The sequence below is a fragment of the Morus notabilis genome, unplaced genomic scaffold, assembly GCF_000414095.1.
Source record: "Morus notabilis unplaced genomic scaffold, ASM41409v2 Scaffold1181, whole genome shotgun sequence".
Lineage (NCBI taxonomy): Eukaryota > Viridiplantae > Streptophyta > Magnoliopsida > Rosales > Moraceae > Morus > Morus notabilis.
The window spans coordinates 37418-54067 of record NW_010362786.1 but is presented as its reverse complement, the minus strand read 5'-3'; the positions used below and the strand labels follow the sequence as shown (position 1 = coordinate 54067).

Here is a 16650-nt window from a genome sequence, read left to right as displayed (position 1 = left end):
AAAATCAAATTACAACTTTATTCAAGTTCACGTTCTTTTGTAAAATTTAAGTTTTAATTTCAATTGAGATGATTTTTTTATGCGTTCACAACGAAAAGACAAATAAAACATCATCCATATATTCTATTAAAATTTTTCATCACTATTGAGTTTTTATTAAAATACTATTTAAATACAAATTCATGTTTTGATCCACCCAAACACAAACTCAAATAGATTCTCAATCCAAACTATAACTCAAATGTGTACATCTAAACAAAAATTTAAATTACAACTTCAACTCAAATTTAACTCAAGATCTATACTTAAGTCACCATAACTTAAAAATGCAACTGAACAAGTTCTACATAATGCGAGATCAAAAATTATTCCTGACACAAAATTAGAAAAAGAAACGGAGAAAAAAAAACTAAACTATGATAAATATTTAGATTCAGAATTATAATTTAAAATTATTTTTAATTTATGTGTGTTTTTTATAAAAAATAATACTATAATAAATTACGATTTACAAATCTACAAAACAAACGCAAGTTAACGGTGTCAAATGTAAGAAGCGCTTCTCGTTAGTTATAGTTTACAAACGTCTTTTAGTTGTCACTTGAGTCTTCTCTAGTCATAGCTGAGCTCTTCTTAGAAAGTGAGCAATTTTTCTTCTTTTTTGGTTGGGAATCTCTTTTCGAGTGAAGTCTGGTAAGATCTCATTCCAATCTTTTTAGAAGCAGATGGCAATAAGAGATCGCCTCCACTTTTCTGCTCTTTTATAGTGGGCCCTCGTAAGCTGGGTTTCTTTACTTGATCTAGTCCCTAGTGGGCCCTCTTGACGCGCTTCTTCTCCGGCACCGGTGTTTTCTAGCTGGTCGCGGCTTGGAGAGGTTAGAAATCTCATATCCACGAGTTAGTTATTGTTTTTTTTTTTTTAATCACATATTTGTTTTATTTTTTAATTCTCAAATATGGATTTTCCTCTCATGGGGTCAAAATCGAATTAAGTTGAGTTGCTTGAAAAGTGGCGACTAGTAAATTCCATTTCAGATTTGTGATATATATATATATATATATATATATATATTTGCTGAATAAAATTGTATTGGGTAAACAAGAAATGTCCCTCACAGAAACAAAAAGGAAAAACGAAAAGTAACCCATGGTTATTTTATTTTATTTTATTTTATTATTTTTGCTAAATGAAAAGTACCCTATGATAGGTACGCATTTCCCGTTTTAAACTGCTCTCTCAAGCTTTTAATCTAACAAGTTGCTATTATTTTAGCAATTAACTATATCATTACGGAAGAAAATAATTATATTGTGTTGTTATTATTGGATAAAAAACTATATGATATTTTTAAAGTGGAAAAAGAAATTAATTGGCTTTTTAGAATGACTTGAATAACACCAGAGATCACCATTTTAAAGAAAGAAAAGTGGTCCAAGAACTCAAAGCAGTTTCAATTTACAATGATATCTTTATATATATATATAATTTTTTTAATTTCTGTTTCCCCCCATGTAAACGACAGAACAAGCAGCTTCTAGGAATATGCAATGTGATTTTACCAAAGAACTTGCAAAAGTCAACTACTTGACTTGCCAAATGAGATGAAGGCATAGTCCTGTTGAATAATGTAGAAGAAGCCCATTGAGGAGAGGAAAAGAAGGAAAATGCTCTGTTCCATTATGCAAGGCCGCTTTTCCAGGTACCACTACTCATTTGGTAGATAAATTTAAACACGAAACATAAGATTAGAGTAAATAATATAGCAAATTATAGGCTATTTGAGATAACCTTTTCTGTTTCTCTTCTAATTCATGCTTTGTTAGTTATGCATATTTAGAAAATTGTGATGGGATGTAATTAGGTTTCCATTGCTCGCCTGATTGATCAGAAGCTGAGACAGAAATGGCAGAGACATTCTTGAGTCCCGTCATTGAAAAGTTGGTTGATCTACTAGCTGAAGAAATAAATTTGGTAAAAGGAGTCCACAAAGGAGTCAAAAGTCTGAAAAATGAACTGGAGATCATCCAACCTTTCCTTCGAGATGCGGAGGCGAAGTCAGAGAAAGGAGAAGTGAATGATCCTGCAAAAGTTTGGCTGAAGCAAATAAGAGAGCAAGCAGATCGGATTAAAGATGTAGCTGATGAGTACTTTTATCATGTTGAACAACATCGCCATCATGGTGGATTTATCGGTTCTTTGCGCAAAGCTGGTCACTACATCAAAACCTTGAAACCATGCTATGACATAGCTTCCGAGATAAAAGAAATACAAGAGTCATTGCGTGAAATCAAGGACAGAGGTGTTGGCTATGGATTAAGACCTCTGGAACAAGGATCAAGTAGCAGCACAAGTAATGTTGAATCACGCGACCCTCGCCTCGGATCCCTTTTCATGGAGGAAGATGAAATTGTTGGTATTGATGGCCCATTGAAGGAACTTATAAAAGGGTTGACTGAAGGACCATCCATGCGCTCAGTGATTTCGTTGGTAGGTCAAGGTGGAATTGGCAAGACAACTCTCGCTAGGAAAGTCTACAATGATGAAGTGGTGAAAGCTCACTTTGATTGCCGTGCATGGATCAGTGTCGCAGTCATACGACATGAAGAAGCTTCTGAGGATCACAATAAGGCAAGTAGGTGGAGCAGGGGAGAGAATTGAGGAAGATTGTCCTATGGATGAGTTATTTAGTCTTTTGAGGCAGCATCTACAAACAAAGAGGTACATGATTGTTTTTGATAATGTTTGGCATAAAGATTTTTGGAAAGATATGAAACATGCTTTGGCAAATAAAGATAAAGGCAGTAGGATAATTATCACGACACGTAATTTCACCGTGGCTAGCATTTGTCGTGAAAACCCTTGTGATCTTGTCCATGAGGTATAGACTTGGTCCTCGGAAATCGCTTTGCAATTATTTTGCAAGAAGGCATTTCGAAGTGACGAGTATGCAGGGTGTTGTCCCCAAGAGTTAGAGCAATTGTCTCGTGAGATTGTTAGCAAATGTCTAGGCTTGCCACTTGTTATTTCGACCATTGCTGGTCTTTTGTCAACCAAAGAACGAGTCGATTTTGAATGGAGAAAGGTGCTCAACAACATTAGTTCTGAGTATGAAAGAACTGATATTACAAAAATTCTTTCCCTAAGTTATCTAGATCTACCTTACCACCTCAAGACTTGCTTCTTATATTTTGGCATGTATCCTGAAGACTTTGAAATTTGTGGAAGCACATTATATAAACTATGGTCTGCTGAAGGTTTTGTTAAAGCAAGAAGAAACAAAACATTGGAAGAAGTTGCCGAAGAATACTTAAATGAGCTCATCCAGAGAAACTTGGTTTTGTTTGAATTGGAATTTGGTGTGGAAAGAAATTGTAAAGTCCATGATTTGATGCATGATATCATCTCAACAAGAGCAGGGGAATTAGGCTTTTGTCAAACCATAAGTAAAAGTGAGTTCAGTCTTGGTGAAAAGACTGCTTATCGCCTATCAATTCAGGATACTACAGAAAATGTTTTGGAAAGAGTCATAGATTTCAGGATTCGGTCGGTTTTTCTTTTTGACGTCAATGAATGTACGAGATTCGAAAATTTTAAGCTTTTAGAAGTTTTAGATTTTGAGAATGCACCTCTTGATAATCTCCCAAAAGAGGTAGGGAAGCTGTTTCACCTGAAATACTTATGTTTAGCAAGTACTATGGTGAAAGTACTTCCAAAATCCATTGGTAATCTGCACAATCTACTGACATTGGATGCTAGGAACACCTTAGTGACGGAGCTGGCAATCGAGGTTACTAAACTGAGGAATTTGCGTCACCTGCTTATTTATTCATTTGCTAAGAAGCGTCAATCAAGTTCGAATTCACATTGTGGTGTGAGAATGCCTGAAGGAATTGGAAGGTTGCAGGAGTTACAAACATTAGAGAAAGTGGAAGCATACCCTGACGGAGTATTTTGTTTGAAAGAGATACAGAAGCTGAGGACACTAAAGCATTTGGAACTTTCGGAAGTGACTGCAGAAATGGGGAAGGCTTTGGGAGTGTTCCTTGAGAAAATGAACCACCTTGAGAGGTTAATTTTGCATTCAATCAACATGGAAGAAGTAATAAATTTAAAATGCATTTCATCTCCTCCTTTTTTACGTTATCTGCAATTGAATTGTCGACTAGATCAGTTGCCAAATTGGATTTCAGAGCTTCATAATCTACAGGGATTGTCATTAAGAAACTCAAGGTTGATTGATGAGCCACTTAAATGCCTCAAAGGTTTACCCAATTTATCATACCTCCACATGTACCGTACATACGAAGGCGAGGAATTGCATTTTCAGAAAGGTGATTTTGAAAAACTCAAGCAAGTTAAATTATTAAAGTTTGAAGGATTAAAGGTGGTTAAAATAGAAGAGAGAAGCACTGCCTCTTCTTGAAGAGTTTCACTTTGGGAATTGCACAAGGATGAAGGAGATGCCTTCCGATATTCAACACCTAACAAATCTCAAATCTCTTGCAATTCATGACATGCCGAGGGAATTTGTGGTTCGTTTGCAACCAGATGGAGGCGTTGATTATTGGAAGATTCAGCATGTGCCTTCCATCACCTTCCATTATCACAATCACGGATGCTACAAGCTTGGTAGCTCAGACTTGTTACAACTTCTTCAGGAGCAAGCTAGTTAAACCATGTCAAGTAACGCAGGTGCACCCCTATAACCCCCCTTTGTAGAAGAGTTTTTCCTAATATAATTGCATATATATTTTCTCTTTTCTTTCTTCATTTTCTCGTTCATTTTCTATTCTTTTTCCAGTATTGATCCCTTCCTTCTGGTTTTCTATACTTCATTTTTACCATATGAAAGCAAATTGAAAGCTATGGTTATCCCAGATCATTTTAGATAGTAACGACTTAAAAAGCCTTTATATGTGTTTAGCTCGCCAATTGCAAAGCAGAATTGAAGATAAGAATATAACAATGCATTCTAGATTCTTCTGAATTCATGTTAAGTTCTCTCATTTTCGTATTAAACTTAATGCAATATGTCTCTGAGAGCTATTGAATATACGATTAACTAATCAGCTGCGTCATAAAACATTACACTTCTTGATATTAAATTGGTTGGTAAACTTTTTATTGTGTATTGGATATAGCAATTACCTGTGCTACAATATTCTTATACAAATATGATTGTTTGTCTTAATTTTTTTACGACTAAATTAAATAACTATCTGGTGTTGTTCACTTAAGTATGATTGTACAAAACCATATTTAAATACAAGTCTTTACAATTAACTAATCAGCTGCCTCTAACAAACTTTTAAACTAAACCGTAGTTATTAGCTAAGTTAACCACAGTTAGCTCTAACAGTCCTAACTAACTATTTACAAGTGGTTCACTTTCCCTAATAAGAAACATTTGCTGATATTTTGCTCTGATGTATATTTATAAGTGCAGTTACGAACTTAATTTTCCATTTTTTTTCTGTTAAGCGTGTTCAGTTCAAACCCCAGTTCTCTTCCTGGAATTGTGCCACAGGAGCCTGAAACGTTGCTCATGAACGAGGCAGAGGATCTATCTATTCTCTTCAGTCAATGTGTGATGGAGTCTGCAAATTATTTATTTTCCGTTTGATGTTCTTATGGATGTGAACTCGTATTTTTGTTTCAGTTTGGTATGTATTTCCAATAATGTGCTTTGCTCAGACAAGGCAAAGGATTTGTCTGTTCTCTTAAGTGATTAAGTTGTTTGAATTGGAACAGCACATTGTTAATTTTCCTTTGATGTTTGTACGATCAGGAACAAATGTAATTATTTTACTTTGTTTGCGTAGTGCTAATAATATGGAGTTGTATACTTATATATATATATATATATATATATATATGTATGTATACTTATATATATGTGTAACCATCAATAGTAGAGAGTAACTGAGGATACCATTTGATTGTGCAAGCATTTCAAACAAAGGAAATCAGATTAAGAGCATAAGTCCTCATTTGACAAAGTGCTACCCATTTGCCCATTTTCCAATGTTGCAGGAAAATTAACATAACTGAATTTACAATTGTCTCGTGAGATTGTTAGCAAATGCCTAGCTTGCCACTTGTCATTTCGACCGTAGCCGGTCTTTTGTCAACCAAAGAAAGAGTTGATTCGGAATGGAGAAAGGTGCTTAACAATATTAGTTCAAAGTATGAAAGAACTGATATTATGAAAATTGAACTGATATTATGAAAATTCTCTCCCTATGTTATCTAGAACTATCTTACCACCTCAAGACTTGCTTCTTATATTTTAGCTTCTTTGGTGAAGACCATAAGATTTCTGAAAGTACATTGTACAGACTACGGTCTGCTCAAGGTTTTGTTAAAGCAAGAAGAAACAAGACATTGGAGGACGTAGCCGAAGAATACTTAAATGAGCTCATCCAAAGAGTTTTGTTTGAAATAGAATTTGGTGTTGAAAGAGTATGTAAAGTCCATGATCTGATGCATATCATCTTAACTAGAGCAGGTGAATTGTGCTTTTCTCAAACTATAAATTAAAGTAAGCTCAATCTTGAAGAAAACAGTTATCGCCTCTCAATTCATGATACTACAGAAAATGTCTTGGGAAAGTGTTTATGGATTCCAGCATTCGGTCTGTTTTTCTGTTTGACTTCAAGGAATGTACAAGGTAGTTTGAGAATTTTAAGCTTTTGGAAGTCTTAGATTTTGAGAATGTGCCTCTTGATAATCTCCCAAAAGAAGTAGGGAGTTTCACCTGAAATACTTGTGTTTAGCAAGTGCTATGGTGAAAGTACTTCAAAAATCCATTGGTAATCCGCACATTCTACTGACATTGGATGCTAGGAACACCTTAGTGACGGAGCTCCCGATCGAGATTACAAAACTAAGGAATTTGCGACACCTTCGCATTTTTCAATTGCTAAGAGTGGCCATTCAAGTTTGAATACATATTGCGATGTGAGGATACGTGAAGGAATCGGAATGTTGGAGGAGTTGCAAACACTAGAGAAGGTGGAAGCATACCCTGATGGAGTTGGTTTTGTCAAAGAGCTGCAGAAGCTTAGGAAACTAAAACGTTTGGACATTTTAAAGGTGACTGCAGAAATGGGGGAGCCTCTGGGAGTTGTCCTTGAGAAAATGAACCGCCTTGAGAGGTTAAATTTGACTTCAACCAACGAGGATGAAGTTATAAATTTAAAATGCATTTCATCGCCTCCTTTTTTGCGTTATCTCCAATTGAATTGCCGACTAGAACGATTGCCAAATTGGGTTTCGGAGCTTCATAATTTACACGGATTGTCATTAAGTTACTCAAGGTTTATCGACGATCCAATGAAATGCCTCCAAGCGTTGCCCAATATAGCATACCTCTGCATAACACATGATGGAGAGGAATTGCATTTTCAGAAAGGTGGTTTTCAAAAACTCAAGCAACTTAAGTTTAACTAGTTGAAAGGATTAAAGGTGGTTAAAGTAGACGTAGGAGCACTGCCTCTTCTTGGAGAGTTTCACTTTCGGCGTTGTGCACTAACGAAGGAGATGCCTGCCGATATTCAACACCTAACAAACCTGAAATCTTTTGCAATTCATGACATGTCAGAGGGAATTTGTGTTTCGTTTGCAACCAGATGGAGGACTCAAGGTTTATCGACGATCCAATGAAATGCCTCCAAGCGTTGCCCAATATAGCATACCTCTGCATAACACATGATGGAGAGGAATTGCATTTTCAGAAAGGTGGTTTTCAAAAACTCAAGCAACTTAAGTTTAACTAGTTGAAAGGATTAAAGGTGGTTAAAGTAGACGTAGGAGCACTGCCTCTTCTTGGAGAGTTTCACTTTCGGCGTTGTGCACTAACGAAGGAGATGCCTGCCGATATTCAACACCTAACAAACCTGAAATCTTTTGCAATTCATGACATGTCAGAGGGAATTTGTGTTTCGTTTGCAACCAGATGGAGGCGTTGATTACTGGAAGATTCAGCATGTGCCTTCCGTCACCTTCCATTATCACAATCGTGGATATTTTGTCCTATTTTCTCTCTTTATTTCTCTTTCATCTTCTTTTCTTCTTTTTTTTTTTTTTTTTTTCCGTTTTCTCTTTCCAACAAAATCCCAATGTTCATGTATTGACCTCTTCCTTCTGGTTAGTCCTTCATATTTAGCTCGTCAATTGCGTTCTAGATTATTCTAAGTTATTGCTAAGTTCTCTACTTTTTGAATGAGAAAACTAGATATTAATATTTCTCTCAGAGTTGAGTTTTGATAGAAAGATGATCTAAACAATAGGAGTTTGAATAAAAGAGAATCACTATTGATGATAAGTACTGATAGAACAATTAGGAAAACCCTAAATGAGATAGTGTTCGAGAGACTATCTAAGGGCCCGTTCACTTCGCTGATTCGAGTTGAGACGTGATTTTGTGTGAGAGCTTTTTACTGTAGCAAAAAAGTTAGATGTGACTGTTTCTGAGAGCTTTTTACTGTAGCAAAACTCGAATTCTAAACTCGAATTGACGAAATGAACGGGGCCTAACTCTCCTATCTTGGTTTCCCAAGCCCAAAACAATTCCCAGAACTCTACAAATCAGACATTCCCTTACTAACAACTAATCCCTCCCTTTTATACTACTAGCTTTCCTCTAACCACTACTAACAATCTACTAATGCCCTCCCCCAACTAACGGTTCCTAACAAATTTACTAGATCTTTTGTTTTTTGGTCATCAAATCAATACACATTTCTTGTTAAAAAATGGATTCACTGACCAAGACTGGCCAACTTTTTATTTTGTCAAAGTTAGCAATTAACCCGTGCTACAATGTCCTCTTACAAATATTATAATTTTCTTAAACAACTATCCGGTGTGTCGCACTTAAATATTTTAGTTTTCTATAAGATTGTTCTTCTTAAGAAACATTTGCTGATATTTTCATCTATGTATATTTGTAAGCCCTAATTTGAAAATTGATTTTGAATTTTTTTCTGCTAGGGATGTTCAGCTCAAGCTACTTTTCTTCCTAGAATTGTGCCAAAGTAGCCAGAAACTCTGCTCTTGAACGAGGCAGAGGATTTATCTATTCTCTTCAGTCATTGTGCGGAGTCTGTAAAGATATTTCCAGTTTGATGTTCTTATGGATATGAACTCCTGTTTTTGTTTTAGTTTGGTATTGTATTGCCAATGATGAGCTTTGCGCGGCCAAGGCAGAGGATTTGTCTATTCTGTTCAGTGATTAAATCGTTGAATTTGCACACTACATTGTTGATTTTCTTTTGATGTTTATATGATCAGGAACTGATGTAGTTATTTTACTTCATGATGCATAGTGCTAATAACATGAAGTTGTTTTACGACTTACATGGGAAATGTTGATGTTTCGTTATGTTGTACTAAAATCAGGCTAACACAAAATATTTGAGTTTTCATTATTCTATGTGCATCTCTTATAGTATTCATAAACATTGACAAATTTCACCATTATGTGATTTTAAATATTGTATATAAATGTTATATATTATAGGATAATATTTAAAGATAATAATCGAATTAGTCCATAATGGATTTAATTAAAATTCAAAATTTTTAATTAAAACATTATTCATACATGTCATTTCCATTAAGAATAGAACGAGCTTATCTATATCGTTGATATGGAGAAATATCGAATGAGTGTATTTTACATAATGAGATTATGTAGGACTGAGTCAAGATACAATATGAATTTCAGATAATTTCCGTTAAGTATAAAAATTCTAATTGAGTCTACCAAAGATCATATATAAAATGATCTTAATCTGAGCTATAAGCAGACTCTTATTTATGGATTTGTTTCTTATGACTTACTCAATATGGATTTTGAGATTACTAAATCTTATTCCTTGTATTTTAAAGACATGATGAAGTAGGTAGCATGAAATGTTAATATTACGAGATAGAATCCTCTCCTTGTTGATAAAAGAAGAAGATAAATAATTTCTTTGAGTGTCGATTCAGTATTTGAATATGTAGCAAGCTTAATTCATGAATTTGTTCCATAAATATACTATTCATTAGAGAATTAATGATACTCAAAGATAAATAGGAGTCTCGGGTTTCACATTCTGCATCAGGACCTATCTAGAAGGCAAGCATTTGCTAGATCTTGTGAGGGTAAGCCTGATTTTGTCGAGTCATCTGGAGCTGAAATACTGGGGAAACACTCCACCACACATCTATTTAATTAAATAATTATTGTTTTTTAAGTGGAGAGTTTTTCTAGCAAGATTAGAAAAAATGAATTATCAATAAATTTTTATTTTTTAACCGTTAAATTAGTATCATAAATTATTTGTTCTACATATATTATAATTCAATGTGATTTTAAGTATATTTAATGATAAAAAATTAACACTACGAATAAGAAGGTTTATCGGAAAAAAAAAAACCCTTTTAATATGGGCAATTTAGGAGTTGTTTGGTTGGGGAATTTGTATCCCGATTCGAATCATGATTCATGATTCGCTACAGTGTTTTCTCTCACAAAAAATACACGTAAATCGAAAATAATTCTAATTTTATTATTCTAATTTATGAACCAAACGTCTCCTTACAGTTTACATTACATTGGAGATACGTAAGATTGGAAAACATGTGGGTCATGTCTTTATTTTATTTTATTTTACTTTTTCAAAAGAGTGGGGCACGTAGCCCTGCTGACCATTACTGTCCGTCATTGATTTCCAAAAAAGTAATGTAAATAATAGCAATGACCTTTTCATTATTTTGGTGGTAAAGGTCAATAGACTTGTTCAAACATCCATATAGAGGTGTAACTCGGGCAGGTAGGCTCGGGTTAGACCTATCAGCCGCACAAGTAATGGGTAAGAGAATTTTCGGCCGCAATACCTTCCTCGGCTCACAAACCCGTAACCTTTTAGGTTACCTCGGGTAGGCTTGATTTTACAAATTAGTTGGTATGAGCTTGAACGATTAGGCGGGCATATGTGTCACTCCCCTAGTCTCCCGCTGGGTCCTTTTGTAGGCCCAACAATAAAGGTGGAAAACAAAGTTTGTCCGATGATAATGTCGGGATTTTATTAGATTCCAGAAGGTTCTGCTTTACTCAAAAAAAAACTTTAATATGCCCAACAAACTTGACAATTATATACTAGAATGTAATGACCAAAATACTGGTATCGTCATACAAAACTCTCCAATTGTTGTTATAGAACTATAATTAGGGAAATTAACTGCTATAGTGAAGACACTAAGAATATTTGGTTATTTAATATTTTCAGAAAAAAATTTCCAACTACTGGCTTTCCCGATGTTTGGATCATTCTCTTTATGAATTCTAACTTCAAATTCACCTTAAAAATTAAGAATTAAAGAGAAGAGGAAGGGAAAAAAATTGACTTGTCTTGCTCTCAGTTAATAGCAGATTGCATCTTTCGTTATTGAGCTGAAAGATAACTTGAGCTTGTCTGATCCAATGCTGAACTTAATGTCTGAAGAATCATTTTGGATTGCAGCACTGCTCGTTGAGGGGAAAGAGAACACAAGGGCCGAGCTAGATTTGCTTGAGCCAAATGTGTATGAAGGAACAGCCACTCCATCTTTGGGCTGATGCTGACCGCTCGCCAAGAATGATGGCACGATCGATGGTGTTGGCAGTTCGGATTGATTAGAAACACAGTTTTTCAGTAGACGATAGACTGATTAGATTCGTTAACACGACTAGATATAAACCCTAAATCCAAAATCAAAACGAAAAAATGAAAAAGGACAGATCTGAGTCCAAATTAATTGAATCAAGATTGAAAATAAGAACAAAAGGCCTGCCTGTCGAACAAAAATCGAGCTCTTCGCGGACGAGATTGCCGGTGGCGATGTGGGGGATGCCGAGGAGGTTGCAGAGGCGGCTGGCGTAGGTGCCTTTTCTGACACCGAGGCAGCTGAGGAAGACCCACTGGACGTTCGGCGGTGGAAGAGGAGAAGTGACAACTGAGAATCGGTGGAGAAAGTGAGAACTGAAAACCTGAAGAAGTGAAAAACGGCGGAGGAAGGAAGTGAGAAGATTGAAGAGAGAGAAGAAAATGAGAGAGGGAAATGAGAGAGAGAAGAGGCCACACGTCAAGAGAGAGAACGGAGAAGAAACTGCGGCGCTGGAGTGAAAATGATAGAGGGAGGAGTGAATTAGGGATTTTTTTATTGGGTGGTAAGAATTTCATTCGGCCGGGTCGGCCTTTTTCGGGTTCAATGAATCTGGCTCGGTACCTTACCCGTACGTTATGGGTTTGGCATATGTACAACCAAAAAGAAAAAAAAAATCCCACTATTTTTAATTAGGGTTGGGTCGGCTTGGCGGGTTTGTTGGGTTCGACTCATTTTTTACACCCTTATATCCATATGAATCATGATTTAAATTGAAATTTCAAATGTGTACCTTCGACACCAAAAAAGAAAAAAAAAAGTTGTTAATTAAATGTTTTGATGGAGTAAATACAGTTAATGTAGGTCAAAGTATATTTACATAAATTAGTACCTTAAAGTTTAAGAAAAGCTGTAAACCAACTAATTATAAGGAAGAGATAAAATCAATTTAGTACACTATATTATATTATATTATTAGCATCAAATCATCTTATTCTTGCCATCATGAAAGCAAATAGCGCTCTTTTCCTTTGTCTTTGATTTTTCTAGCCAAATTTTTTTTTTTTAATTTTTTCTTCACCTTATCTGATCAGCTATTGATTGCTTTACCATATTACTTTTGCTGTGTGCCTTTTTAAAAAAAAAAATTTTGTTTTACGCGTGTTAGTGAAAGAAAAGTTAGGAAAAAGTGGTATTGGGCAGCTAGAACCCGCTTAAAGAGAATCAGAGAAAAATAATGCATACGGGTATTGCTCTATTTCACTTTCACATTGTGGCTTCTCCCTTAAGAAATTACAAGTGCTATCAGAACTTGTAATGGGATTCAAAGTATGATGAAAAGTTCCCATTGTTTGCTTGGTTGATCAGAAGCTAAGAAAGAAATTAATGGCAGAGACGTTCTTGAGTCCTGTCATTGAGAAATTGCTGGAGCTACTGATTGAAGAGGCAAAAGCATTGAAAGGAGTCCGGAAAGAAGTCGAGAGGCTAAAAGATGAACTGGAGATCATCCAGCCTTTCCTTAGAGATGCTGAGGCGAAATTGGAGAAAGGGGAAGTGGGAGATGCGACGAAAGTGTGGTTGAAACAAATAAGAAATCAAGCGGAGCGGATTGAGAATGTGGTTGATGAGTACCTTTATCATGCTGAACAAAATCGCTGTGAGGGTGGATTTATTACTTCTTTGCGCAAAGTCGGTCACTGCATTAAAGCTTTGAGGCCGCGTTATGACATAGCTTCAGAGATTGAAGATATTAAAGAGGTGCTGGGTGAAATCAAGGATAGAGGTATTGGATACGGATTAAGACCTTTGGAACACGGAGCAAGGTGTAGAATGACGAATGTTGAAGGACATGATCCTCGCTTGAGATCGCTTTTCATGGAGGAAGATGAAATTATTTGTATCGATGGCGCATTCGAGGAACTTATGAGAAGGATGACGGCAGGACCATCCTTGCGCTCAGTGACTTCGTTGGTAGGTCAAGGTGGAATTGGCAAGACAACTCTTGCTAGGTAAGTCTACAATGATGGATCCGTGAAAGGTCACTTCGATTGTCGCGCTTGGATCACGGTGTCTCGGACATATGACATGAATAAGCTTCTGAGGATAATAATGAGGCATGTATCTAGAGTGGGGGAGAGAATTGATGAAGATTGTACCAGGGAAGAACTAATTAGTCTTTTGAAGAAACATCTACAAACAAAGAGGTACGTGATTGTTTTTGATGACGTTTGGCAAAGAGAACTTTGGGAACTTATGAAATTTGCTTTGCCAAATAATGATAAAGGCAGTAGGATAATTATCACAACTCGTAATGTTGGTATTGCCGATTATTGCAATGAAAACCGATACGATCTTGTCCAAGAGCTACAAACTTGGTCTTCAGAAATGGCGTGGAAGCTATTTTGCAAGAAGGCATTTCGAAGTGGTGAGTTTGAGGGGTGTTCCCCCAAAGAGTTGGAGCAATTGTCGCATGCGATTATTAGAAAATGCCATGGCTTACCCCTTGCTATTTCAACCATAGCTGGTCTGTTGTCGACTACAGAGAAAGTCTCCTCTGAGTGGAGAAATGTGCTCAATAATCTCAATTCCGAATATGAAAAAACTGATATTCCAAATATCCTCTCCCTAAGTTATCTTGATCTACCTTACCACCTCAAACTTTGCTTCCTGTATTTTGGCATCTTTCCCGAGGACTTTCAAATTCTTGATGTAGTGTTATATAATCTATGGATTGCTGAAGGTTTTGTTAAAGAAAGAAAGAACATGACATTAGAAGATGTTGCTAAAGAATACTTAAATGAGCTCATCCAAAGAAACCTGGTTTTGTTTGACATAGAATTTGGAGTAATAAGAGCATGTAAAGTCCGTGATTTGATGCATGATAGCATCTTAACGAGAGCTGGTGAATTGTGCTCCTGTCAAACTTTAAATCAAAGTAAGTCCAGTCTTGGAGAAAAGAGCCATCGTGTTTCAATTCATGACACTACGGAAAATGTTTTGGAAAGAGTTCGAGATTCTGGGATTCGGTCTGTATTTCTTTTCAATGTTAAGGAATGTACCAAGTCTTTCTTAGTGGATTTGTTTGAAAATTTTAAACTCTTGAAAGTATTGGAATTTCAAGATTCTCCTCTCAGTAGTCTCCCAAGAGAGGTAGGAAATTTGTTCCACTTGAAGTACCTTTGTTTAGGAGGTACAGAGGTGAAAGTGCTTCCAAAGTCCATTGGTAAGTTACGCAATCTACAAACGTTGGATGTTCAAAATACCTTAGTGCGGGAGCTACCGGTTGAGGTTAATAAACTAAGGAATTTGCGACACCTCCTTGCTAATTCATTTGATGAGAAAATTCCATACAGTTTGGAGACATATTGTGGCGTGAGGATTCGGGAAGGGATCGGAAGGTTGGAGGAGTTACAAACACTAACGAGTGTGGAAGCATACTCCGACAAAGTTGGTTTCATGAAAGAGGCAGATGCTAAAGAAGCTAAAAAGTTTGGACATTTCTAAAGTGACTGCAGAAATGGGCATGGCTTTTGGACTCTCCATTGAGAAGCTGAAGCACCTTGAGGTGTTATATTTGAACTCCATCAATGAGGATGAAGTTTTAGATTTAAAATACATTTCATCTCCTCCGCCACTTTTACGTTATCTAGAGCTGAATTGTCGACTACAACAGTTGCCAAAGTGGATTTCAGAGATTCATAATCTACAGGGATTACAGTTAAATTTCTCGAGATTAATCGACGAGCCACTACAATACCTCAAAGGTTTGCCCAACTTGGCATTCCTTGACATGTATCAGACATATGAAGGAGATGAATTGCATTTTGAGGAAGACGGTTTCCAGAAACTCAAGCAACTTAAATTATGCAAGTTGGGAGGTTTAAAGATGGTTAAAATAGACAGAAAAGCATTGCCTCTTTTAGAAAAGTTCGACTTTGGGCCTTGTCCACTGATGAAGCAGGTGCCTTCCGATATTCAGCACCTAACAAACCTCAAATCTCTTGGAATTTATGACATGCCAAGGGAATTTGTGGTTTGTTTGCAACCGGATGGAGGCGCTGATTACTGTCAAATTCGGCATGTACCTTCCGTCACCTTCCATTATTACAGGCAAAAAAGATGGAGTTTTGACGACTACAATCTCGGTAGCTCTGACTTGTTGAAGCTTCTGCAAGAGCAAGTCAGTTAATCAGGGATGTCAAGTTACAGAGGTACACTCCACTATAGAAGAGTTCTGTTTTCTTTTCCTTTCTCTACCATTTTCTTTTATTGTTCTTCATTCTTTGGTCCTAAATTTCGAAGTTCCAGTATTCCTCCCTCTTGAACCTAGCTAATTCCAAGTTCTATCATGTTTGAATGAAAGTTGATGTCAATATGTTCTCCTAGGATTGCTGAATTTTCAAGACTTATTTTCATGTCATTGTATAAATACACTTTTGTTGAGATATGAAATTGTCTTGGAATTACCAATTAAACCATGCATACAATGTCCTGTCAATAAGTATGATAGTTTTCTTAATTTCTTTAAGAAATGGCTTGAACAAGCTTAAAATTCCTCTTCTTAAAACATACATGCAAAAATATTTTTCTCTGTTTTTTTTTTTTTTTTTTTTTTTTTTTTTTTTTTTTGTTGCTAGCATGTTCGGCTAAACGCCTACTTTTCTTCTTCAAGGAAGCGTGCCAAAGGAGCTTAGAACATGGTGTGATGGAGTCTGCAAAGTATTTATTTTCAGTTTGATGTTGTTATGAATATGAACTCCTATTTTTGTTATAGCTTTGTATGTATTGCTAATAAAGAGCATTGCTCAGACAATGCAGAGAATTTGCCTATTATATTAAGTTGTTGAATTTGCACAGTACTTTGTTATTTTATTTTCTTTTGATGTTTGTATGATCAGAAGATGATATAGTTATTTTAGTTTGTGACGCATACTGCTAATAGTGTAGAGTTTTTTCCGAATTATATGGTTGATATTTCCGTATGCTTTTGTGCTCTTTTAAGTTTTTTTTGTTGA

General features: G+C 36.0%; 2 protein-coding genes across 2 annotated transcripts; both read left to right on the top strand.

Moving 5' to 3' along the window:
• Positions 1-628: 628 nt before the first annotated feature.
• LOC21388876 (disease resistance protein RPM1) lies at positions 629-5558 on the top strand. The gene is given in 6 exon segments (XM_024168706.1): positions 629-875; positions 1524-1700; positions 1863-2577; positions 2579-2783; positions 2886-4693; positions 5483-5558. Coding segments are annotated over 3 exon segments (2418 nt in total). The 5' UTR covers positions 629-875; positions 1524-1700; positions 1863-1903; the 3' UTR covers positions 4425-4693; positions 5483-5558.
• Positions 5559-13021: 7463 nt separating this feature from the next.
• Positions 13022-15824, top strand: LOC21388874 (disease resistance protein RPM1). The gene is made up of 3 exons (XM_024168713.1): positions 13022-13644; positions 13762-15086; positions 15151-15824. The coding sequence occupies exons 1-3, from the start codon at positions 13022-13024 to the stop codon at positions 15822-15824; spliced, it is 2622 nt and encodes an 873-aa protein (XP_024024481.1).
• Positions 15825-16650: the final 826 nt, after the last annotated feature.

Coding starts and splice junctions, on each gene's coding strand:
- LOC21388874 (XM_024168713.1), top strand. CDS start 13,022: ATGGCAGAGACGTTCTTGAGTCCTGTCATTGAGAAATTGCTGGAGCTA. Junction 13,645..13,761: donor GGCAAGACAACTCTTGCTAG/GTAAGTCTACAA, acceptor GCATGTATCTAG/AGTGGGGGAGAGAATTGATG. Junction 15,087..15,150: donor AGCATACTCCGACAAAGTTG/GTTTCATGAAAG, acceptor AAGTGACTGCAG/AAATGGGCATGGCTTTTGGA.